Raw genomic sequence first — 24,639 nt, forward strand, 5'->3', positions numbered from 1 at the left:
TTGATTACTCTAACTGGCTTGTCACCTTCAGTCTAACAGAGGCATAGATGGATTACAATTGTTTTGTTGCGGTTGCAAAGACATATTTGAACAGTATGTCCTCTGGTGCCACCTGGTGAAACAATATGTTTTTAAATTCCCACAGTAAGGTCATATTTTATTTTTATCTTAACCTCCATGTTTCCTATCACCTTCTAGCAGAGTCAGCTGGACCACCTGAGACACGTGTAGCTCCTCATGCTCCCTTGTGAAGCAGGTCTGTCTGTATGTTTTTATTTTCTTAGTACTTTCCTGTGTTTGGATGTCTCTGGCTTTCAGTGCTTGTGCAACACTGTGCAACACCCAGCAAATGACAGAGAAGGTTGGGACCAATCAGCAATTAAAAAAAGAGTTTCATTTCTAGCTCAGATACATAATGAACAATGTCCATCATCCTCTGCACAGCACCTTAAATAGGCAGAGGAGCACATTCAGCCACAGGCTGCTGTCTCTGTCCTACTCCATGGACCGGTTGAGGAGGTCACTTGTCCCTCAGGACATACAGCTCTTCAGCTCCTCCCTGAGAGGACAGCATTAGACTGCATCGCTGGACGGTTTCACATTCCTTTGTTATTTTATTACTCAATAATTGTTTGCACACCATTGAAGTGTTTTATTCTTTTGTTCAAGTGTTGTTTTTACATTTTTTATATATTGTATATCTATCTATCTATCTATCTATCTATCATTGCCATCTCTCTTCATTCACTGTGTAGCCTAGTCAAACACCACTGTTCTCCCTCCCTTGACTGTCTTGGACAAGGGACAAACTTTGAATCATGTGTTTATAAATAGCAGCCTCAATATTCTGCAGATTGTGCCTTTAAACCTGCAGAGAATTAATCTGAGCTGGAACGGTTTGCCCAGAAATGAAAATTCGGTTATTATTTGCTCACTGACTTTCTGTTGGTGTGGCAAGAGGTGTAAATCTTTGAACTAGACGGAGAAAATTACAGTGTTGCTTGCTCCACCTAAACCACTAAAGAATGAATATGTTTGCTGTTGCATAATACACAGCGGGAGGGAAATTTACCTTTACAAGGCAATCCTTCGATGTGAATGAGTAGCAGGATGTTCTGTGACAAGAGGTCAGGTGTTTTCATAAATGTCAGAGGGGGAAAAAAATGAGTAAATAACAAGGACAAGTTCTCAGTATATTCAGCCATGTTGGAAGTTGCTTTTTGAAGAAGCAATGAGAGTCACAGCATGACCACCTCTGATTTTCTAAATATTCAGCCACCGTCAAACGTGACTTCTGCTTGAGTGAGAGAGTCAGAGTGTCTCACTCTTAAATCAGTTAATATTAACTACAGTTATCAAGTCATAAAGTTGAGCCAGTGTTGTTAGATACATTTCTTGCCACCACACCCTGTTTGTCTGTGTCTACAGTGAGCCAGTCAGCGTCTGCTTGGGCCAATCCCTTTTCTATGAGAGTTTGCACTTTCTCTCTGCTCTGGGAGAGCACAGGCACCGCAGGAGAAAGAGCAGATTTCACATTTTAATCATAAAAATCATGGCAAAGCATTGGCACATGGTGTTTCTGTGGAGTGTCTGGCACCTCCAGACTGTTAAGGTTGCAGCTTTCAATCTGGACACCCAGAACGTGCTGCAGAGAAACGGAGATCCTGGAAGCCTGTTTGGATTTTCTCTCGCCTTCCACAGGCAGCTGACCCCTGCCAGAAAGAACCTGTGAGTGAGAATAATAGTTACATAAGTCTGAATAAATTAAATTAAATTCTGCATCTTTCTGAAGGAAGTATTTTTTTTCCTCAGATTGTTGGTGGGAGCTCCACGATCAAAACGTGAGAAGCAAGTGAACGTTACAGGTGTTGTTTACTGGTGTGATCTCACAACAGGATCTGAGCGCTGTCAGCCTATTCAGTTTGATAATGAAGGTTTGTTTGACTATTTCATCTGAAATTGTATACGTCACCTGTGTGTTTAATGTGATGTCGTTGTTGGAAAGTGGAATTTTGAGGTACATGCTCTTTACTTGAGTATATTGATTTCATGCTACTTTCTAATTAAACTCCACATTTCATAGGGAAATCCTCCATTATATTTGTTTGAAAGTTGGTTACTTTTCATATTAACATTTGATATTAAACACAGATAACACTGTAAATTAAAATGCACTTGTAAAAACTAAACCTGTGGTTCCCAACCTTTTTGGCTTGTGACCCTTACAGAAGTGCAGGCTCTTTTATCTGTCCCCACTGAAAAGTGAAGTGACCAAAAAGAGTAAAAATTATGTATTATTTTATTTAAAACACATCAAAGATTTGGCTCATGCATTTCACCTCTTTGTTTTATTGTTGACCCTTTGGACAGGCCTGGCCACTGGGTTGGGAACCAGTGGACGAAAACACCCGAGTATATAAAGTAATTAGAATTACCTCCAGCTAAGTAAAATGCTGTTCACATATTGATGTATCACTATTAACAATTCAAACTTGTCATATACGCTAATATATCGTAATAGCGTACTATTACTTGCTTCAAGGACATTTGTCTATAATATTGATAATACAAGTTTTCGAGTGCTGGTTTAATGCAGTAGTTTTTCACTTTGTAATTTTTCTTAATAGGGCTGATCTGAATAGACAGATCCTTAACAGTGCAGCTATACAATGAGCTCAATATGTTTATATTTTTAGAGTTCCTCGATAGTAGAGGCATAAACAACCAGTGGATGGGTGTTGCAGTTGCAAGTCAAGGTCCTGGTAAAAATGTGATGGTAAGAAAAACACTGGATTTAGATATGACAGTCAAAAATCTTTCAATGGTAATTTTAGAATCTCTCCCTTGTAGACATGCGCGCATCGATACCAGCAATGGAGCCCGAACCCGAGCCTTTATGTCCCTCGCTTGGTGACGGGTCAGTGTTATCTCTTAGGAGATGACCTGCAGGTCGGGAAGGAAGAAAGGACGTGGAGGAGGGTAGTTTGTGATTCTGAACACCTCAGCAGACGTCAAAAGGACCCTGATTGGTTTGCATACTGCCAGCAGGGTCATGGAGCATCTTTTGCAAAGGACAACAAATCTCTGTTATTTGGGGCGCCAGGAGCCTACCAGTGGAAAGGTAAAATAAAACTTAAAGCAGCACCTCAGGTGTCTGCCTGGTAAAGGTTGACTTGAAGTTGAGTTCCATTTTTTTCATCTTTTTATTTCATTTCAAGAAAAACAGACAGCTTAAGGTTTAACCTTTTTTTATATATATATAATTGCACTTTTCAACAATAAACCATAAATGTCCAGTGTGTATCGAATGACATGGTTACAGACTGCAACTGACTGAACACCCCTCATGTGATGTTGAAAGGAATCGTACGAATGGAGCCCTTGGACAATCTGGACATCTTTGGTGAAAATCCACGTGAGACAGGGGATATTGACCAATTTAATCCAAAACTCATTCCTCTCCAGAGAAACAGCTACCTGGGTATGTTGCCAATCTGATCTGAGTAAGGGCATTTCCAGTCAAGGTTAGAGTTTTCAGTTAGCTCTTTCTCCATTTGACCAGTGGTTAATGAAATACTGAGAACGCTCTTTTAAGTATTTGGATGTCCCCAACAGTTTAACTTCCCCAGACACCACTTCCTATTCTGTGCTTCAGGATTCTCCATTGACTCCGGGCTGGCCCTCATCAGACAGGGCGAGCTGACCATCGTATCGGGAGCACCGCGAGGAGGTTACAGCGGCCAGGTGACATTTCTTAAGGCAGACCCCGCGGCACAGAGAAATTTGTCTGTGGAGTTGGTTCTCTCTGGTCCAGGCCTGGCCTCCTCTTTTGGCTATGATTTGGCAGTGGTGGATCTCAATGGTGATGGGTAGGTTTATTATCTTTGTAATGGTCAACTGTCAATTTTGGTGTTATTTTTAATGGATATTCATGGATGATTCAGAGGATGCTTCCTAACGATTCGTTTACTGCATGACCTTTGACCCTTTTATCAGCCCGAGACAATTTTATGGTTTGAAGTGAAAAACTTTATTAAACATTATTCTGGCAACACAACCCAAACAAAATGGGAATTTTTCACCTCAAACATCTAATGGCCAGTTTGCAGTTCATGCCATGACCTTTCCTTCTGTGTGAAAATTTTATATTTGATATTATTCATTCCTCATATTCCTCCTATAGAATATGCCTTGCCTTCTTTATGACTCATGGTCTTAAAATACACTTGTAACTACCTTAATTACAGCAACATTCAGGGATTTGTCATGCTAGCATTGTGAATTGTACAAATGCAGAGCCTTTTGTGTACATTTCATATCACTACTCAAGCCTTCTAAAGCCAAAACAAACATGGCTCTAAGTTTCCATTATACTTATCGTAAAATGTTTGATAACTGTATTGTTCTTCTATTGTATTCTTTTGGTGCACGCAGGTGGGAGGACCTTGCTGTAGGTGCACCGGAGTTCTTTGTTAAAGATGGTTTGGTCGGAGGAGCAGTCTACATCTATATCAACAACAAAGGAAATAACTGGGAGAAGATTGTTCCAACACAGCTTCTTGGACATAAAGACTCCATGTTTGGCCTTGCAGTGGAAAGCATAGGAGACCTCAATCAAGATGGTTATGGAGGTTGCAACATTTTGAGATCAAATAGATTGTGCACTGTTTTAAATACGATTCTTTAAATTGAGAGCAACAATATGCAGTATGTATTTTTCACTGAATAGTGGGTTCTGTGGCCACAAGTGGCAATCATGGTATAATACTATAGCAATGGCACATGCATGGAGTTATACTGTAGTATCCATATAGGTTGCTTACAGAGAAAGTAAGGCTTGTAGCAAAACTCATGAGTGTACTGAGATGACCAGGGGAGTGTTTTATCTTTCTATGAATTGGACTGCATTCATTCCTTTTCTCTTCAAAACCTGAAAATGTCGTTACGAGAGTAGTTACGAGGCTTTTTGAACTTGTACATTTTTTAACCCAGGTCTTTCTTGCAAACAGACTTTTTAGATACACTAGTAAAGTAGTATATTTGTCTTCATTTTATGTTGTTAGATTGTCACCCCAATTGGTCTTAATTGTTGACAGATATTGCAGTGGGGGCACCTTATGATGGTTCTGGTCGAGTTTACCTTTACTATGGCTCATCAGATGGCATCAACAAAAAGCCAGTGCAGGTGAGGTTGTGGGGAGGACTCGAAAAGGTCACCAGTTGTAACCTTTTTTTGATCTGTGGTTGGAAGTTAGACAGCAAAAACAACAGACCTTGAAATTACACGTCTCATGTTCTGACTTCTTCAGGTACTCTCATCAGAATCCAAAAAAGTTACTCTGTTTGGATATTCTCTGTCTGGCAACTTGGATGTGGACAACAATCAGTACCCTGATTTGGCCGTGGGATCTCTTTCTGATTCTGTCTTTGTTTACAGGTGATTTTACAGTTCCAACACTTGGAGATAAAGAGAAATGTGTCTGTTTGAATTGGGAGAATTTGAGTTCAGCAGTTGCCAATTACAATATTTTTTACACCTTTAGGTGTGTTGGTGTTGTTTCAAACATAATGTCAAACATATAACCAATGTAGAACCCCAGGACCAGGACCAACAGCGTCATTTCCTTAACACAAATTCTTACTTTTCTTTTTTTTTTTTACTTTCTTGATGCAGAGCAAGACCAGTGGTCAGTGTCAGCAGCTCTCTAAAGGTAACACCAAATCAAATAGACATCACAAAAGAGCAATGTGACAAACGTACATGGTAAGATGCACAAAAAACACAAATGCTAGCGTGCACCAACTGCAAGGTTACTGACTTTTGATCCAGTGTGTTTTTTCACAAACTTCTCTAAAGCTATTTTGCAGCTCGGACATGCTTCACCTACACAGCACATCCAGCGTCGTTCAATGCCAAGCTGAGTAAGTTTAAGAGAAACCTTGAGCAGGACCCCGCTCACAAGGGAGAATTATCCTGCTGACAGTCAGCTGGGTGAAGGGGGGAAGAAGAGGTAGACAGGACAGAGAGGATGAAAGAGAGAGAGAGAGAAACATACATGCAATAAATATCATACATTACAAAAGATGTAATGTATGATGTATTCATAGTTGTAGTAGATATTTTAATTCTACTAGTAGCAGCAGCAGTGATGGTACAAGTTTGTTAGACTATGACAGTTGCAGGATATTAGCAACAGTGAGTACAGGTATCAGTCCAGGTGTCAGTTGTTCTTACATGTTTCCTTCACAGTTCTCAACTACACTTTTGAGGCTGACACTGAGAGGAGAAAAGCAAGGCTTTCTCCCAGAGTGGATTTTCTGGGTTTGTCTCGAGGAAGCCTGGAGCTGCCGGGACAGAAGACAGAAATCTGTACTGACGCCAAACTCCGTCTTGTGGTACTATTTCACTGGGTGCAATGTACCTTTAAAGAGACCTGTCAAACACCTGACTGTAAGCCTACACATTATCAAAATAAAACCTCTTCTGTTCCAGCGTGACATCAAAGACCGACTGCGCAGCATCCCCATCTCAGTCACTTTGTCTCTGTGGAACTCCAGCCAGGCAGCCAGTATGAGTACAGATCTGCCTGTCATTACTCCTGTCCTCAACCTCTTCCAGCAGAAGAGCACCGTCTCAGAGGTGTTTATATCTGTCTTTGTCAATGAAACTGTGAGGATGAAGTTGGAGTTTGCAAATGTGAAGAAATAATGTCTGTTTTGTTGTTTCTCACAGATTATCTTTGTAAACAAAGGCTGCGGCAGTGACAACATTTGCCAAAGTAACTTGGAGTTACAGTACAAGTTCTGTTCCAGAAAAACACAAAACAATCAGAATGTTTTCAAGTCATTGGACAGGTAAGGGACAAAAGTGCACCAAGACTCGCCACATTCAAAAACAAAGCAGTCAGTAAACATACTGGGTCCTACTAGACAAAGCAGTATGTGTCATGCTCATCTCGGCTTATGTCATGCCTCTAGAGAGGACGGTGTTGCAGTCATCACTCCTTCTGATGAAGACATAGCTTTGGAGATCACTGTAACAAACAGGGATGGGGATGAGGCTCACCAGAGTCACTCACTCATCAGTCTCCCAGACCCTCTTCGTTACTCTTCTTTTGTCTACAGTACAACAGCAGTGAGTATACGAATAATGTGGTAATCATGTGAAAACACACAGTGGTGGAGCTGCCTAAACATTTTCTGTTTTTATGCCAATACAAACACATTTTCTTTAGCTTATTTACTAATATATTGTCATATATACTCGCACACCATTTATATACTGTCAAGCCGGAAATTATTCATACCCCTGGCAAATTTTGACTTAAAGTTACTTTTATTCAACCAGCAGTTTTTTAAGATGATGTACAAGCATCATTGTGGAAAAAATTATTTACATTTGAACAAAAAGTGGTCTGTCCAGAATTATTCATACCCTTTGTAAACTGTCACAGTCTATGGGAAAATTCAAACTTCTATACCAATAGTACAAGCTGTTCTGAAGTATCCTAATTACCCTGATTTATTGGGAACAGCTGTTTTAATCAACTCAACAGGTGAAAAACAGCAGCTCTGCAGTCAGTTTGTGGACAGTCATGGTTAAGACAAAGAAGCTCATTGAGGACCTGCAGCTGCACATTGTGGCTGCTCACAACTCAGGAAAGGGCTATAAGGCCATGGCTAAATGTTTTCAAGTTCCAGTGGCTACAGTGCAAAGTATTATTAAAAAATACAAGATGTTCCGCACTGTGGAAAATCTCAGAGGATGTGGTCGGAAGCCAAAAGTGACACCTGTGCTAGCCAGGAGGATAGTGAGAAAGGTGAAAAAGAATCCAAGGACCACCACCAAGGCCATCCTGGTGAATCTGGGCTCTGCTGGTGGCAACATCTCATCTGTTTTATGGTCAGATGAAACAAAAATTGAATTATTTGGTCACACTGACATATCCTTCATTTGGTGTGGAAAAGGAGAAGCCTTCAACCCTAACAACACCATCCCTACTGTCAAACATGGTGGTGGGAACCTAATGCTTTGGGGGTGTTTTTCAGCCAGTGGACCGGGGAACCTGATCCCAGTAAACGGCACCATGAAAAAAGAGAAATACATCAAGACTCTCAACAACAACATTAAGCAGTCTGCAGAGAAACTTGGCCTTGGGCACTAGTGGACATTTCAGCACGACAACGACCCAAAACAAACAGCAAAAGTGTTGAAGAAATGGTTAGCGGACAAAAACATTAATGTTTTGCAGTGGCTCAGCCAGAGTCCTGACTTGAATCCAATTGAGAATCTGTGGAGGGAACTAAAGATCAGGGTGATGGCAAGGAGACCCTCCAACCTCAAAGAGTTGGAGCTCATCACTAAAGATAAATGGGCAAAAATACCAGTGGAGGCATGCAAAAAGCTGGTCAACAATTATCGGAAGCGTTTGATTGCTGTAATAGCGAATAAAGGCTTTTCAATTGATTATTGAGAAGGGTATGGATAATTTTGGACATGCCACTTTTTGTTCAAATGTAAATAAAAGCTGAGAAATAATTTTTTTCCACAATGATGTCTCTTGTACATTGTCTTATTATCTTCTGGGAGATGATTGAGTCATTTCCAAACAACAAAAAACCTGCTGGTAGAATAAAAGTAACTTTAAGTCAAAATTTGCCAGGGGTATAAATAATTTCGGGCTTGACTGTATGTACATATTCAATATGTATATTTGTATCCACAGGGAACCAATGCAATATAACCATGTGCTTACACTTTACTTGAGTATTTCCATTTTATTCAACTTTGTATGCAAAAGTAAAGTGGACACTTTAGAGCTACATGGCTCTCACAGGACAAACACATAATGATCTCATAGAATGTGGTGCACCGCTGTGGAATATCAACATATTCCACAATATAATATGAAGTACTCAAAATGAGGTCAACCATAAACATCTATAGCAGTAAAATGCAACACACACACTAATGCAGTAGTAATATTAATCTAAAAACATCATAGTAAAACACTGTCAAGAAACATTTTACTGCAGAACGACTACTTTTGTTTCTGATGCTTTAAGTAAATTTAGCTGATACCTTTACTTAATTAAAGTTTTGAATGCAGAACATTTGCTTGTAGTGGAGTGTATTCACTGTGCAGTATTGTAATTGAATTTCAGCAAAAGATCTGAATCCTTCTTCCACCACTGTAGGAAACAATAGTTACCTGTACTGCCAATGACAAAGGAACACTAATAGACTGCGAACTGGGAAACCCACTTCCAAAAGATGCAGAAGTGAGTAGTACTGCGCAGCTTCCTCCGTGTGTGCGCTTTACCACCCACATTTATTCTATCATGGCTTTTTTGTTCCCTTCAGGTTACTTTTTATCTCATACTCACAACATCAGGCATCTCACTGAGTACAAAGGCCATCAACATCACTCTGCAGCTAAAAACGTAAGTGGACTGTAAGGAGGGGAAACTGGCATCAGTTATAGATCAGCGGGATGTACAAGGTTGTGAATAAACAATGTTCCTGTGGCGTAGGACAAGCGTGCAGACCATACAACCGGTTGAGGCATTAGCCAAAGTGGTTTTTGAGCTGGAGTTGCAAGTATATGGGTAGGTGCTGATTGTTCTTTGTTTCTATTGTTTTATTTTATGAGATCGTTGTTTGTTGTTTTGTCATTTGAACACAGATATTTAAAAAAAAAACCTTATCTATAGTAATTCTATTTTTACATAGGGAACACCGGTATTTTATTGCAATAAAATATACAAATTGTTTTTTAGAAAAGCCAGTAGCAATACATTTTGGCTAGAGAACTGTAAAAAATGCTTTAAAATGACGGATGTCAAAGAGGAGAATATAATAATAACATTAAAGTCTGTCTTTGTCTGTCAGACTAGCCAGGCCTTCCCAGGTATCACTTGGGGAATACTTGAGGGGTGAAAGCGCCATAAAATCAGTAGATGAAATTGGAACTCCAGTCTACTATGAATTTAGGGTGAGACATCATCTGTTGCTACCTTACTGCCTTTAATTACTTTGTTAGATATTTTTTCCCCACACAGTTCAAAGGAAACTGATATGTCTTTCCTAACAGATAACAAATCTGGGCAGATCACTGAAATCTTTCACCAATGCCTCACTGAACATCTACTGGCCCAAGGAGAACTCTGTAGGAAAATGGCTTCTGTACTTGTCTCAGATCAGTAGTAAAGGTGTGCAGTCTGTTCCCTGTTCACCTGCAAATGAAGTCAATCCACTTAAAGAAGTGAAGGTAATAAACACCTCAACCATTTTGTTTTATTGTTCAAAATGTCAGCGGTGCTTGTAATAAACACCTCTAACCTGCTAATATTTGGTGTCAAGGGTTGGCATCACCCCCCCAGGAAACGACGTGAAGCTGAACATGAGGCACTCTCTACTGATGGCTTCCCTTTTCTTCCAACGAGAAGGAAATACAAAACATTGGTAGGAAATTGTTATTATTATCATTAGTAGTAGTAGTAGTAGTAGTATCAGAGGTTTTATATTTAATAAAGTGTGTGTCAGGAAGCTCAATGAATTCTTATGTGTGAACGCGTTATCCTCCCTTCCAGACTTGCTCAGATGGGCTGCGGTGTGTGGAGATACGCTGCCCCCTGCTGGGTTTGGACAGTACTGCAGTGATGGTTCTGCATTCACGCCTCTGGAACACGACTTTCACTGAGGTGTTCGGTGCCCGCCTCTCATACTTTTGAAAACAAATAAGGGAAAGAAATCCGTCTGTTTTGTTGCTTTTTCAAACGGACTTTTAGCCTTGTGGCTCTCTGTTGCCAGTCTGTCTAAAAGCATTACTCAAAACTATGAGGTGTGACTTCAATCACCAATCAATACTTTGCTTCTCCCATTTAGGATTACAGCTCTTTGAACTATCTAGACATTGTTGTGGATGCTAGTCTCAGTTTGACAAACTCTCCAGAGAACATCGGCCTTAAACCAGAGAAGCCTGAGACAAAGGTAAAACCATAAATGTTTTAAAAATAGATTTTATTGAATTACTTCTGGCCAGATCAATAATTTATATCATTGGGCTTAAGCAGTTATTTAAATTCTCAGTGTGATATTGCAGTTACTACGATCACACAGATGTACCTAATATGTGAAAGTCTTCTCAAGATCCTGTAATCCATACACCAAAATCTATGTAACTGAATTTGTGTAATATGAGTCTGTGTTTGTTAATGTAATGAAATAAACCCAATCACTGTCTGCAGGTAAAACTCACAGTGTTCCTGGAGAAAAAGACTGAATATTTCACCAAAGTTGCCTGGTGGATAATCTTCCTGACAGTCGTTGCATTGCTCCTGTTGCTGGCAGTTCTTGTCTTCTTAGTGTGGAAGGTAACAAATAAAGTCAATATATAATCATTTTTTAATGAGAACTACAGTAATCATGCTGTGAAATAATGCTTGATTATTAAGGCTTCAAGGATTCAAGGAGCTTTATTATCATACCAGCTCATATTTACATGTTTATGGTACGAAATTAGGACTCAGGTCCCGGGAGCAGTAAGTAGAATATAAAAATATGAGATGAAAAGTTGAATAAAATAGAAATATAAGCTAAATAAAAATAGAATATAAAAAGAATATAAAACTAAACCTTTTAATAAAGAAGTCGGTTTTAGCATATAGCAGCATAAATATGCATGTTCAAGTGTGTGCAAGTGTGAGGTAGTCCAGGAAAGTAAGTCCTTAATATTGCACTTGTGGTATTGCACTTGTAGGATAAAGTGTTAGGGTTAGGGTTAGCGGGTTTCAGCAGTCTGACAGCTTCGGCGAAGAAGCTGTTTCTGAGCCTGGTGGTCTTGCTCCGGGTGCTGAGGGGAGGGGTTGGAAAAGTCCGCGTGCAGGAAGACGATACTCCAAGTACTAAAGACAGTAAAGACAGTCACATTTGTTGAAGTCCTTCTATTTCACTAATTCAGTAGCTAATTGAGCTTGAGGTAGAATATTTTGTTTAAAAAGGACAAAAAAAGTTGCTGAATTTTTAAGATTTGCAGATAATAAAATTGTGTTTCAATCTAATGCAGTATAGGTGATACTCTAAATTATAAATAATCTCCATGAAAAATGTGTGAAATGGACTGATTGCCCTTCACGGGATAAAGTGTACAGATATGACTGTGGATATGAGTCATTTGTCAATGCACATTATGAATGAATTTAGTTTTTACTAACACTCAGTTAATGAATTAAACTGGTTGCAGCGTGGATGCATCGACTGCCTCGCTCAGAACAAGAAGCTCTTACATGGATGAGGTCCAAACAGACGGCTCACATTAAAGGCTGACAGACTGTCTGCCACTAGTGAAGAATTGCATGGTAATGCATGATGACTGAGAAATCTTTCATGCATGACCATTTTTTTCCACTGTGTTGTTACTGTAAAAAAGGTACAACTGAGGTTCAGATGTTTTTTGATTTGCATTTTTTTTTGCTGCTTTTGTAAAAAAAAAAAAAAAGTATATATAAATATATATAAAGAAATAAATAAAAGAATAAAGAAACATACTTGTCTTTTTCTTTTTTTAATGAAGCAGAAAATATCACTCATTTGATACCAAAAAACGGTTACAATAACATGACAAAAATTGTGCTTTCACCATAAAGGAATGTGTGAGTGGTGGTGATGGATAAGAGGTTGTACTAAAGAACAGTTTTACCTGAAATTCAATGGAAGTACTGCAGCTACCACAAAGCGGTGACTGGCTGCAGATCATTGAATGCACATATGATTACAATACTGATGCTTCAGAAATACTGTGAAATAGTGTTTTATCATTTGTAATTGTGCAACATAATACTGTGCTTGTGGTGTCTTGTGCATGGCCCCTAACGACCTTGAAGGGTTTAATTTCAAAATTAAATCTGACGTAATTTGACATGAATCAACCGCCAACATTAACACCAAATATTTTCCCTCCTATGCCAAGTGATTAAAAGTATTAAGTAAATTAATCTGGAAACATTTTGGAATGAATCCCTTCTCTTTCCATTTTTTGCATTGTACCGGTGCAATAGCCCATCTGGCCAAGTGTACTTCTGTTACAACCAAGTGAATTTCACAGCATCTGTACATTCTTTTTATCTGTATCTCTTATCTCTTTCGGGATCCTATCAATTCACTTTATAATCTTTAAAAACTGCTCAATATTATGAAAAAAAAATCAATGTGCTTATTTGCTTGCTTGCCAAGAACTGGAACTGGAGCCAAGTGCTGGTAAGTTTAGCTTAGCAACTTGAAACAAGACAATGAAATCCACCAAACAGCACCTAACATCTTGTTTAATTTGTACAAAAGCTTAAGTATCTGACTTTTATTGATGTGTTGTGATTATTTCTTGGCCAAGACCAGTAACTTCCTGGTGTCTCCACTGATTATTTGGAAACTGTTCCAAGGTAAGAAATAGTCTGGCACATAATCTCACATAAAACTACAATTTGCCATTTTTACACTTAAGACACTTAAAACAAATTACAATTAGGGAGATTTAAAAAGGTGGTTGGTGGATTTTGTTACCTTTGGTTGGAGTCAGGTTAACTGTTTGCCCCCATTTCCAGTCTTTAAGCTAAGCTAAGATAAGCTGACCAGGTGCAGCTTTGCATTTGCATCTTCTCATCTAATTCTTGACTAAAGTGTATTTCCCAAAATGTCAAGCATATTGTTTCAGTTCACTGTCCTCTTTCTCTCTGTCCATGGGTGCCCTGTCCTCACAAGTTCTCTTTTCCCTTATTCAATATTCTTTGATTTTATCTTTGTCAAAACACATTCGGCATATGAAAATGAAGAGCCATTTTCTTTTAGTTCTTGACAGCATGTGTCTTTCAGTCAACATTCAATCAAATTTTAAATCATATCGTGACCTCACTGTTATCTTTTGTTGCTTTTGGAAAAAAATAAGTAGAAAAGTTTGGTATTAAAAAACATCCCAACAACTTCTCAGCATGACTTTAGAACCTTGAAACCAGAACATACAACAAACCATATTAAACCATCACACACACACACACACACACACACACACACACACACACACACACACTGCTCCTTAACAATTTCTCTGGTTAAGGCTAAAAACACTAGAAAAAGAACATTAGCTAGTCTTGCTGCCCAGTGTTGTATGATAGTTAAGTGTGGTTGTTGCGACTGGTTTAATAAGAATATTTTTAAATGATTGGTTTACAAAAAGTAGCACTAAAAACAACTCGACTGTTCCTTTTTTTCTTTCTGATACCAGAGAAAGTTAGACAAACACTATTTAACACCTTTTAAAAAATAAAAACACTCAACCCTTGCCTTAAAAATCATAACTATAAAAACAATAAAATATTATCTTACAAATAACTTAAAAACATCAATATATTACACTGAGTTACCCCTTGTCATCACAAGTAACCACAAATTAATTTAGAGCTTTCAGGTACATTCAAAATAAGCCCCTTGTTTGGTTTCAAGAGTCATACTATTGACTTTCTCTCTTTTTTTTTTAATCGCTAAGCCAAAATACGGAGATTTCATTAACTGAGCAGATTAAATCTTAGTACTTCCACAAGACAGAAAATAAAATGAAATGAACCACAACCAGAGTGAAAGCAAGATCAATTAAATTAATTTCATGAGAAAAGCAGCAAACTCACTCAGATCAAGTCAGCTGCTCACTGAAACTACCGCAGTAATTAAGTGGCACAGCTAATCTCCATTTTACAGACCACCAATCCACGAGACTATGAGCTTCACCAAACATGCTGCTGATTCCTTTGCTGTTGTACTTCTGTTTCCCTTTCACAGCACTGCACACCATTCACCATTAAAACTCCAATGGCACTAAAAAAATGGCTCATTTTGTACTTAATAAATATTGTTTGTAATGATCAATACCTGATACCTCTTGTGGCTTGGGCAGTAGTATAAATATTCACTTTAACTCATTTGTGCGGTAGGTTTATGACAACAGGTTTATGACAATTGCTAAATTAGCCTGTTTTGCCTTTTTTTTCTGCTGGTGCAACCTAATGGAATGACTTTTGTTTCTTTATGATGTGCTTGACACTGCAGCATGACAGAAAATCTGCACCTCCAGACTGTAATAACCAGCTATCTCCACATGGGGGCAACAATTACCATGAAAAGCAGAGACAACAAAGGAAGAGGGGAGAAAGTAAGCTGGCTGGTTGCAGATCGGGCCCGTCCGTGGCCGTTGTTCTTGTTCCACTTGGACCCGTTTCTTTCTCGGACTCGAGGTGGCTTTGCGGGGTTGACGGGGGGGTTGTGAGGTGGCTTGTTGTAGGGTGGGGAGTAAGGCCCATAACCTGGCCAATCATCACTGAACCTTTCTCCATGATCTCCACCCCCTGAGCCACTGCCCTCCTCACCTGGGACAATGAAAAAATTATTTCTGACTGATGAATGGAAACAAAGGTTTAGCTCTATCAGTGATGTTCTGAGTTCTACAAACCACACATTCAGTTAAATATATAATTTATTCTTTAAACACAAAACACTTGCACAAATACTTAGACAGATTGTCAGAGACACTCACTGTCCATGAAGTCCATGTCCTGTCCACTCTGAGCGTGTCTCAGTTTGTTGGTCACCACCCTCAGCTCCATGATCAGCTGTCTGGTCCTCACATCTGGCCTGGCAATGTCCACTTCCACCTCGGGGTTGTTGATCTGACTGACCAGCCCATCGCCCGTCACGTCCGGGAGGTACCTGAGTGTACACACACACAGGCATTCATGTACAAAAAACACAGACATGGATGTACACAAGTAGCACAAGACAACTTCATACAGTGTGGCTTCGAATGGCAACAAGGAGGTAACACCCAGAAACCAAATTGATGAGTATCACACCACCCCAAGTGTAAATTATATATTTTTGTTACTGCTATTTTCACTTCAGTAACTGGCTCCGCTCACAACGGGGAGCAGCTCGCTCAGTTTAATTGCAGCAGTGAAAGCATCCATGACTTGATTCATGTTGCCCCCTACATGAATTAGTTACTTTGGTTATGCTGCAACTTTTCATTTTATGCTTAAAATGTTAATTTGTTCAGTACTTTGCTTTATAATATCTGTTAAGCTAACTGCATTCTCATCAGCATCTGCTCTACTTGCTGCTAATGCTAACTAGCAAAGCCTCCTAACATGCTAAAGTAAGATAATAATATTATATATTACACCTGCTTAGCAACAACATGTTATCAGTATCTTATTAGGTATGTTAGCATACTGAGATTAGCATTTATCTCAGTAAGTACAGTCTCACAAAACCACTAGCATAGACTAGACTCTTAGTCATGTTTCTAAAGTTGTAGCGTTAGTGTACTTTTACACAGAGGTGTTACAGCAGCAACATCATAGAGACAAAATGATCCATTATACCAACATGTTTTTCCTCTCTCACAACACACACGCACGAGATTGCACAGTGTCTTTAAATCAGCCTGGACACATGGCGTTGTGCTGCATCTGTGTGCATAAAAGCAAGCAGAGCCACGCAGAGAGCATGTGGCGGTGGCAGAGTTAAATAAACTCTGTTGCATTTGTTTATTCTTCCACCTCTGTACCATCACTCACTCATTCCTCCTCCACCTCTACCAAACCCCTCCCTCTACCCCTGCGCTCTGCTCTTGCGCACCTCCCCCGGGTCTGCCCGTTCCAGCAGCGGTCCTCATTAGTGACGTCGGCTGCCATCTTCTCATCGTTGCAGATGGTGTGTGGGAGGGACACCCAGAAGCCACGCATGGGCCTCAGCCGCTCCTTTAGCTCAGTTACCTGCACGGAGGCGGAAAGAAATTGGTTGTGACTCAGATCTTTTAAAGTATCCTTGTTCGGTATGGCTGGCAGGAGGAAGCATACTGAAGCTGCAGTGCTGACACTGGGCAATGTCTAAATGAAATGGCATGGTTTCTGGGTCAGTTCTTAAATCATGTCTTCCATGTTTTATAAACAGATGTGGGCACCTTCCGTCATGTTTCTCTCTTCGCTGCCCTTAGTTTCTTTTATTTTCCAGCACTTCTACTTTCCAAGACCACTCTGTGGTCACAGGAGAACTGTCTGGGCTGCGCTGCTGCACCCTCTATTATGAGTTGACTTTAAGAAGTTTTGACTTATTTTACAGTTGTCTGACCTTGGCTTGCTCTCATTTGAGTTGTTTTTTCAGTGAAAAAACCCTCACCTGCACAGCACCACATGGCAGGCAGATACAGTCGGAGACCAGCTAGCAAACATCAAGGAGCATTTAGTAGCTAAAGAGACCTCATTCCCCGAATCTGATGAGTAAAATACTGAACCAAAAAAAGAAATTAAATAGTTGTCTTGATCCAGAAAGATGATGTAAAATTAATACTAATGTTGCTCTGCATTAGCCATTGTTATTTGCCACAACAACTGCCAAGGATGAGAATATGTGAATACAGCATTTGGATTTTTTTCATCACTTCCTCACCAGTCGGTCCAGGTTAGTTCCCGCAGCTGTGGTGGGTTTCTCTTCGGGACTGTAGGTGCGAAAGGGCCTCCTGTTGCCCCCTGACTCCTTGGGTGAGCGTTTGGACCTTCCTGGAGCTGGCCTGGGGTTTCCACATCCTTGGAACACCTGAGGTAAACAACAACAAAGCGCTACCAGTGTAAACAACCATATAATAAGTTAAGTATTCTGTAATGTTCATGACAGATTTTCTACTGCTGATAATTTAAGGATCCTTGGATATTCTTGCACAGATATTTTCTTGTCTTCAGGACATATATTGTGACTGTTGTAAATCAGGCATGGCATGGTTAAGCCCCGTACCATGAACTGCAACATGTCTGATTGGAGTCCAGCTGGGAACCCATTGTTGCACGTTATGCCTGATCTGTCTCCATCCTCATTGCCTGTTATCTTTCTATTGTCAACATGCAGAAAATACAAAACTCTCTTTAAAATTTTAACATTTCTGTGAATGGTATTTAGCCACAATCCAAGAATGGGTCTACAAAGAAGTTGCTTGTGTTGCTTTTTTGAGAGTCAAAATGATATGCTCTCTATGATACCACCAAAGAGTACAAAGACCCAGAAATGCAAGGCTGTTTTCAAGCTAACCTTTCAGTGTTAGTGTGGGAAGTGAAAGCTGGGGGAATGAACCAGAGTCTGCTGCAGAAAATGTTACAATGACCCTGAAACTTGCAATACAACACTGCTGAAATAGTCCTCTACAACCTCTACAATGACGCTCTTTTGGTGAATGCATAAAGCTGAGCTGTAAAGGAAAGAGATTCCTGCTCCTTAAGGCACTGCTATCACAAACCAGGAGCTTTTCTGTTTCTAACGAGATGTGGGCGTCTCTCTGGTGGATTAGCTTCTGGGATGTCTGCCATGTTTTAATCATACTGTAATGCTGTCATGCTCTCTGTGTATAATTCCATGCCATTTATGCAGCATGCTGTCCCATTAAGAAGATGAAAATTTTATTTAGATAATATTCAAGATTACTGAACAACAGCTACTCTGCTTTCTCAGAAAAAAAATAGATGAATGTCTATTTCCTCTTTTTTATATCCCTTTATTTCGGCTTGGGCTCTTTTCCTTGCCTTAGTGGAGATGCTGACACTGTTTTCCTGCATGTGCATGATGGCCTCCGACACTTTAACAGAGATAGAGTCGGCTGCAAGCTCCATGTTGAACGGCCCCTCCAACTTCTCTGAAACCTGGTACAGAGCATCTGACAGGCGACACAGGGAGATGCACAAATAGAGAAATCAGGGTGATAACATTTGCAGTCAAGTTCTCACTGTCTGGCATTACAAGCAAAGTCATGGGCTGCAGAAGACCCCGATTAACACTGGCTAACCAATTAAAAAGATTTGATTTACTTCTGTGCTTGAGGTTACAGGACTGTAAGATTAGGAAGCAAGTCACCATCATATAAAGGAGAAGGAGAATGGTGGCTGGGCAAAGGGGTGCATGAGGGTAAAATGGCTTTGGAAGCAGTGCACATGGATTGAGTGATGAAAGGCACGGGAAAAGAAAAAAGGTAGGAACGTATGGGTTTGATGAAAGGGGAAAGGTAACATAGAAAGACAGATCAATTGTGAAGGAGCAGAGAAGCATGAATGATTAATGGAGGAGGAATTCATAAGGGGAAAGGGAAGTGAAGGTAAATGAGTGACAGGGTCTACATTTAGGTATGCACAATTTATTAATGATAATTCAAAATGCTTTCAAAAGGCATTTGGGCTTTTTCTTTTGGATCTAAAATCATTACAACCAAAGGTATTGTGGCTATTTGAGGAACGCGTGAAATGCTTAATATTCCCAATTCAAAACATTATAAAATACATCTTGCACAGGTCCCCAAATCCTTCTTATCAACAATAGAACATCAGATTATATTGTTCATTCAGCCTTTACCCACCAATGAAATTGTTCCATTCGGTCTCCAGGTCGGCCTGATTGGCTAAGCAGCCCTTCATCACGTTCAGACACAGAGAGTGGCAGGGCCGCAGGGAGGGCACGCCTCGACACAGGGGGCAGTACCACTGACGCATCAGCCCGCGCACACACTCTGAATCTGCAGTCAACTGAAACACAGAGCAGCGGCTTCAAGAGTTTGGGCAAGAGGGGTAAATAGCCTACGACATTAACACTCTTTACCTCAAAGCTAAAAGGACTTTGCATGATGGCAGCTACAGCCAAATCCTCTTATCGAGAGCTTTGGCCTGCAGTGTGTCGAAACAAGCACGTTTTTATTTTAGCAATTCTGAAATTTGAAATTAAAGGAACAGGAGACAAACGTAAAGTGGAAATGATTGGTTGAATCTGCAACCGTTTCGGTGATCGACTAATGAAGAATAATAAAAGAATGTGAAATATTTCTGTTATTCTGTTAATATTGATGATTTTCTTTGTCATATATGATTTGGTTTTGGACTGCTGGTTGTATACAACAAGCGACCAGCTCACACTGCATAAAGTGCTTACTCGCTGCTGGTTAAGTACTTGAGTTTTTAAGAGGTATGGTCCTCTATCAACCAAGCTCAGAATTTTGACAGGGCAAATAACTTTAGTTTTGACAGGGTCTTTAGTAAACATGATATTTATCTTTAGAAGGAAAAACTTGCATTTCTTAACTTTTAGGTTTGGGCTATAAAGGGTATAAATCTTTACATATAAAACTTGTCAATGCAGTATTAATAGTACAAGGAACTACTCACCTTTGTTGCTTTGTTAACAATATCCCGACCAGTAGCTAAGCCCTGAGCTAGTGCTCTGGCAGCAATGAAAGCCCTTGACACCTAAATTTAGAAGGAATGAGAGTCCAATAATATCAGTTAATCAATCATAATAAACCTGGAACTGGAACTGGAAGTACAGTCATGCTGTACTAAAGCTATTTGTTTGTGTTTTATCACAAGACACGTACTTGTACACGCAGTTTTCGTGGCACGTCCCCAAACGGCTGCAGCTGTTCGGCGTGTTTGCTGACACACTCCAGGTAATCTTCACTGAACTGATACTGGGGGTTAACCAGAGAGAAGACTCGCTCCACCAGTCTGGACCAGAAGTCTGAGAGAACCTCTGACAGACTTACACTGCCCCCTGTGGACACAAGAGCCACTGTGAGCCAGCACTGTGAGCAGCCACTGTGAACAGCCACTGTGAGCAACGATGAGCGCAGTCGGACAACAATCATGTTCCTCTGGGTGTTTCCGAAAGAGAAAGCTTCATATGAGAAGGTATTTCAGCAGAGTGGATGTCTCAGTTCGGCGTTTCATCTAAACCACCATAGCCTTACAGTGTGCTGACTATGATTCTCACTGGGCAAGGTTAAAGGAATATTTCACTGCCAAAACGAGAAGTCACGTGTTTTCTGGTGATCTGCCATGTCGACTGATGCTTGTAAACCCAACAAACACACTCTGACTTCTTCCCGGTTTCAAGGTTTATCGAGAAAGAAAATACAGGTTTTAGATATTTTGTAAAGTCTAAACACATTTTGACTGGTTTAAGAGGCTATCAGTTATATGTGAATTTCCATTCTCTGGTGAACCCTTTCTCAAATCAGTAAGATGTATTTACACTCTGTGCACTGGAGTACCACTCTCTCAGGTGCAAGTTGTCACAGGACACTGCAATAAAATCAGGTAAAAATATTCTGACACATTTTGATAAAAGCCAAAAGTGACAAAAACAAAACAGAACATTTTCTTTGGCTTGTTATTTTCTATGCGATTATGTTAAGTGCACTATTTTACCTCATTTATGTCTTCCTGAAGATGTGGGTCCAAATATGGGTGCTTTCAGTCCCTACATATTAGTCAACTGGCAGACAGCTTCTGAATCTGTAGTCTACTATACAGCCTCAAATTAGCCATACATGCTGTTTGGCAGACAAAAACTAGTTGACTAAGCAACAGCCTGCAGACAGATCTGCCAGCTAGCGTCTGTCATGCCAAAATGAAGCGATGCAGAAATAGAAACAGTCATCCGTGGGATTGTCTCTCTCTCTCTCTTTTTTTCTCCAAATTTTCCTGGCAAATCTCCTAAGAAACGACGCTACCTTGTTTCTGCTGTCCAGAAAGGCTTTGAATTTACCACAACAAGGATGTGGATCAGTAAAACTACACGTAACTTCTACTCCCAGTGCAACACGTCTGCTGCCAAACAGGTTTTTAAACACTTTTCCACATTTATTCGGTCCTCATGATGGTGACGGAGGCCCTTGAGATAACAAAAGTCAGGTTGGTTGAATGACTGTTTCCTGACATTTGATTTCGACATTTCATTTATTGTCTTATTTGAAAGTAGTAGAGATAAACACCAGCAACTTGGGCAGATAAAGTGATCAAACCAACCAGAATAATATCTGCGCAGCTCCACAAACAGCTCCCGAAAGACAAGTGAATTCTGGGTGAAGAGTCGTCCATAGGTCTTGGTGAACATCTGGTTCATGGACTTCTCTGACAGGTCTATAAGCTCTTTGAAGAACTCTGCACAGAGACAGGAAAAGCTGAGGTTACATATTAGATATTCTTCTCTAAAAACTGAGCCAGGATTCTACATACGTAGGCACTTAGTCACACCCCCCACCCCCCTCCAAGATTAACAGCTTATAGGGACAGTTACATCAGATCCTGCACTGCTAAATGAGTCTAACAACATGTACTCTATTTACGACTTCAAGACTCATATGCAGTCTCCCACTCCTTCGGCGTGTTTAAATGATTCATCAAATAGATTATATAAAAGGATGAGGAGAGGAAGGTGATAGGAGTCCACAGCAGGTAGGAGGAGGAAGTGTAAATTCAGCTCTCTGCTGCAGTTGCCACAAACCTGCAGCCATACATCCAGAATTTGAGACAGCGTGGGCTGAAATCTCTGAAATACAGTCACTAAAGCCCTCTAGGTAGGTTTCCCAGACTGACCATTTGTTTAAAGAGACACCGCTGATTTCACACACAAAAGGTCAGTTTACTGCACATGTTTAATGCTGCTTAGCCTGCGTAAACTGATTTTATAATGTATTCTGTGGCTGTGAGGGTGGCGATCAGAAGTCTGAGAACGCTGCTGGTGTCACAGTGAAGTTATCAGGATTACCTTAACTAGGCTTTTCGACTACAAATTTATAACAGGAAGTGTGCGTTACAAGCCGGAGGTGTGGAATTTAAAAAAATATGTGCATAAAGCTGGCATGAAGCGTTCAATTAAAGATGCTGTCAAGTTGCATTAAATGTAGTATTCGTTTTCTCTAGAGTTTGGCCCATGCCAAGGACTTAAAGACTAAAAGTATCTCAACTTCAAGTTGCTTCATGTTTTTACCATTATTCTAATCTCTTAGATGTTTCCCGGCTTTATAAAGGTACAACGCTAAAATTGTTGAAGTACCCCTTTAATTTCAGCAGCTCTTGTGTGTTGATTGAACATAAATAAGAACCATGCAAGGATCTCTGCAATATGTATGCATGGCTGTGCTTTCAACTTCCAAAGTCAATTTTGTGGCTCGGATATCTGACCATCTGAGAGGAACTGCGCAGGCAAAGATCCTAAATGAGTTTTTAATCAGCTGTCACTCACTTGATAGACAGGAGCAGAAGCTGCTTTTACCTTAAATGTACCCATTGTGGATTCAAAACCTCTTTCAAACCAGATAATGTTTCCCATTAGACGTGATTAATAACAGGCTTCTGAGTCTCACCATCAAACCTGCGGTGTCTCTGGGTAAAAGTAGTCAAAAGGAACTGGCTGTTCTCTTCGACAGCTTTGAGGAAGTCTCTCTCGCTCTGGAGGGCCAGCGTCTCCTCCATCTGACTGGAGCAGCAGGTGTAGTCCTGTGGACAGAGCCGCAGGTGCTCACCTGGCAGGCCGAAGGTGAAACCAGGCCGGGAGAGAAGGAAAGGTCAGAATCAATCACAGGTTCAGAAACTTAAGTTGAATCTGAACATAATAATACAATAATGATATTTGATTGAGTCTGTCACGTTGTTTCTGTGAAGGTTGATTCCTGCCCAAAAGGTGCCATACGAATTAAGTTATTAATACTTCAACAAAAACTAAGGCCTCAATAACGTTAGTGGGTCTAATATCAGGTCAAAGCAGATGTTTTTAATGAGTAAGTCAATTCCTGTCCTCATCAGTCTGTCTGTTACTGTGGGGAAATCTTATCGAAGATAAGGGTGCAATAGAAAATTGTAATTTCCTTGCATGAATTATTCAGCTTCAATCTGTCTTTCTTTGTCAGCTCAGGTTGGCTCTTTGATATGTCAGAGGTAATGATATGCAAACGACAACCAGGAGAGAAAGTAGGAAAAAAAAAAACACCACTGCGAATGTGGAAAATGTTTGAATTCTTTATTTCTATAATTTTGCACCTAACATGAATATTACCCCCATTCATACAGTCAGAAGTGTCATTCCCAACTCCACCCTCGCTGATGTTCCTCTCTGCCTCTTTTGTTCTCTCTCTGTGTCTCGCTATTAGCCCTCTCTCATCCCTCTATTTCCATTTCTAAACTGCCTCTCTTCATCCTTCCCTCTCCCGGCCATCTGCTCCCCTGGCCCATGGGACAGTGAGCCAAGACTCAGGCAGTGATAGACCAATACGCACACACACACAAAATCAATCAATATTGCAGTTGTCTCAGTGACTCTCACAGAGAGTTGAATTGCCAAAATAAATCCCCGCACACTAGAGATCTGCAGGGGCTGCAATTTCACAAACATATTTTCACTCAGAAATTGTCTCTTTTTTTTTATAGTGAAGGCTCCAGGTCTGTGTGGGGATGACACACACACACACACAGCCATTCTCTGGCTGATTTACATGCAAAGCTGAACCTCCAAGAAGTAGGCTACATTTTCAGACACTCAAGTGCTCCATCATTTGCTCCTTCACTTTGTCAGACACGTCTGAGCAAAATTTCCACCTAAAATCCTCTCGCTCTCTCTCCTCCTCTTCTCCAACCCACTCTCTCACCAAAACTTCACATTATCCAGGACCGTTTGTAATCCTCGTGGTTTCTTTTCATTCGGCAGATAAGATTATCACCAGTGAACAGAGCCTATGGGTATATACAGGGATTTCACGGTGGGCCAGTAGGCAAAGACTAATTAGGGGCGAG

General features: G+C 40.3%; 2 protein-coding genes across 2 annotated transcripts; one reads left to right on the forward strand and one right to left on the reverse strand.

Moving 5' to 3' along the window:
* Positions 1-922: 922 nt before the first annotated feature.
* On the forward strand, positions 923-12,468 carry LOC124067953 (integrin alpha-6-like). The gene is made up of 25 exons (XM_046405761.1): positions 923-1,728; positions 1,813-1,934; positions 2,697-2,776; positions 2,851-3,121; positions 3,362-3,481; positions 3,656-3,869; positions 4,435-4,631; positions 5,097-5,185; positions 5,310-5,437; positions 5,675-5,764; positions 5,858-5,922; positions 6,251-6,396; positions 6,494-6,640; positions 6,734-6,855; positions 6,979-7,135; positions 9,199-9,282; positions 9,365-9,444; positions 9,535-9,609; positions 9,893-9,995; positions 10,095-10,271; positions 10,364-10,465; positions 10,594-10,704; positions 10,889-10,993; positions 11,251-11,376; positions 12,246-12,468. Exons 1-25 carry the CDS (start codon positions 1,553-1,555, stop codon positions 12,294-12,296), a joined length of 3,138 nt encoding a protein of 1,045 aa, XP_046261717.1. The 5' UTR covers positions 923-1,552; the 3' UTR covers positions 12,297-12,468.
* Positions 12,469-12,553: 85 nt separating this feature from the next.
* gpc2 (glypican 2) lies at positions 12,554-24,636 on the reverse strand. Its single transcript, XM_046405762.1, has 11 exons — positions 24,495-24,636; positions 23,217-23,375; positions 21,877-22,011; positions 20,445-20,620; positions 20,236-20,316; positions 19,437-19,602; positions 18,613-18,743; positions 17,492-17,638; positions 16,682-16,818; positions 15,579-15,751; positions 12,554-15,411 (listed from the first exon to the last, which is right to left on the reverse strand). The coding sequence occupies exons 2-11, from the start codon at positions 23,323-23,325 to the stop codon at positions 15,134-15,136; spliced, it is 1,533 nt and encodes a 510-aa protein (XP_046261718.1). The 5' UTR covers positions 23,326-23,375; positions 24,495-24,636; the 3' UTR covers positions 12,554-15,133.
* Positions 24,637-24,639: the final 3 nt, after the last annotated feature.

This window comes from Scatophagus argus, chromosome 12, assembly GCF_020382885.2.
Source record: "Scatophagus argus isolate fScaArg1 chromosome 12, fScaArg1.pri, whole genome shotgun sequence".
In the NCBI taxonomy this organism is placed as follows: domain Eukaryota; kingdom Metazoa; phylum Chordata; class Actinopteri; family Scatophagidae; genus Scatophagus; species Scatophagus argus.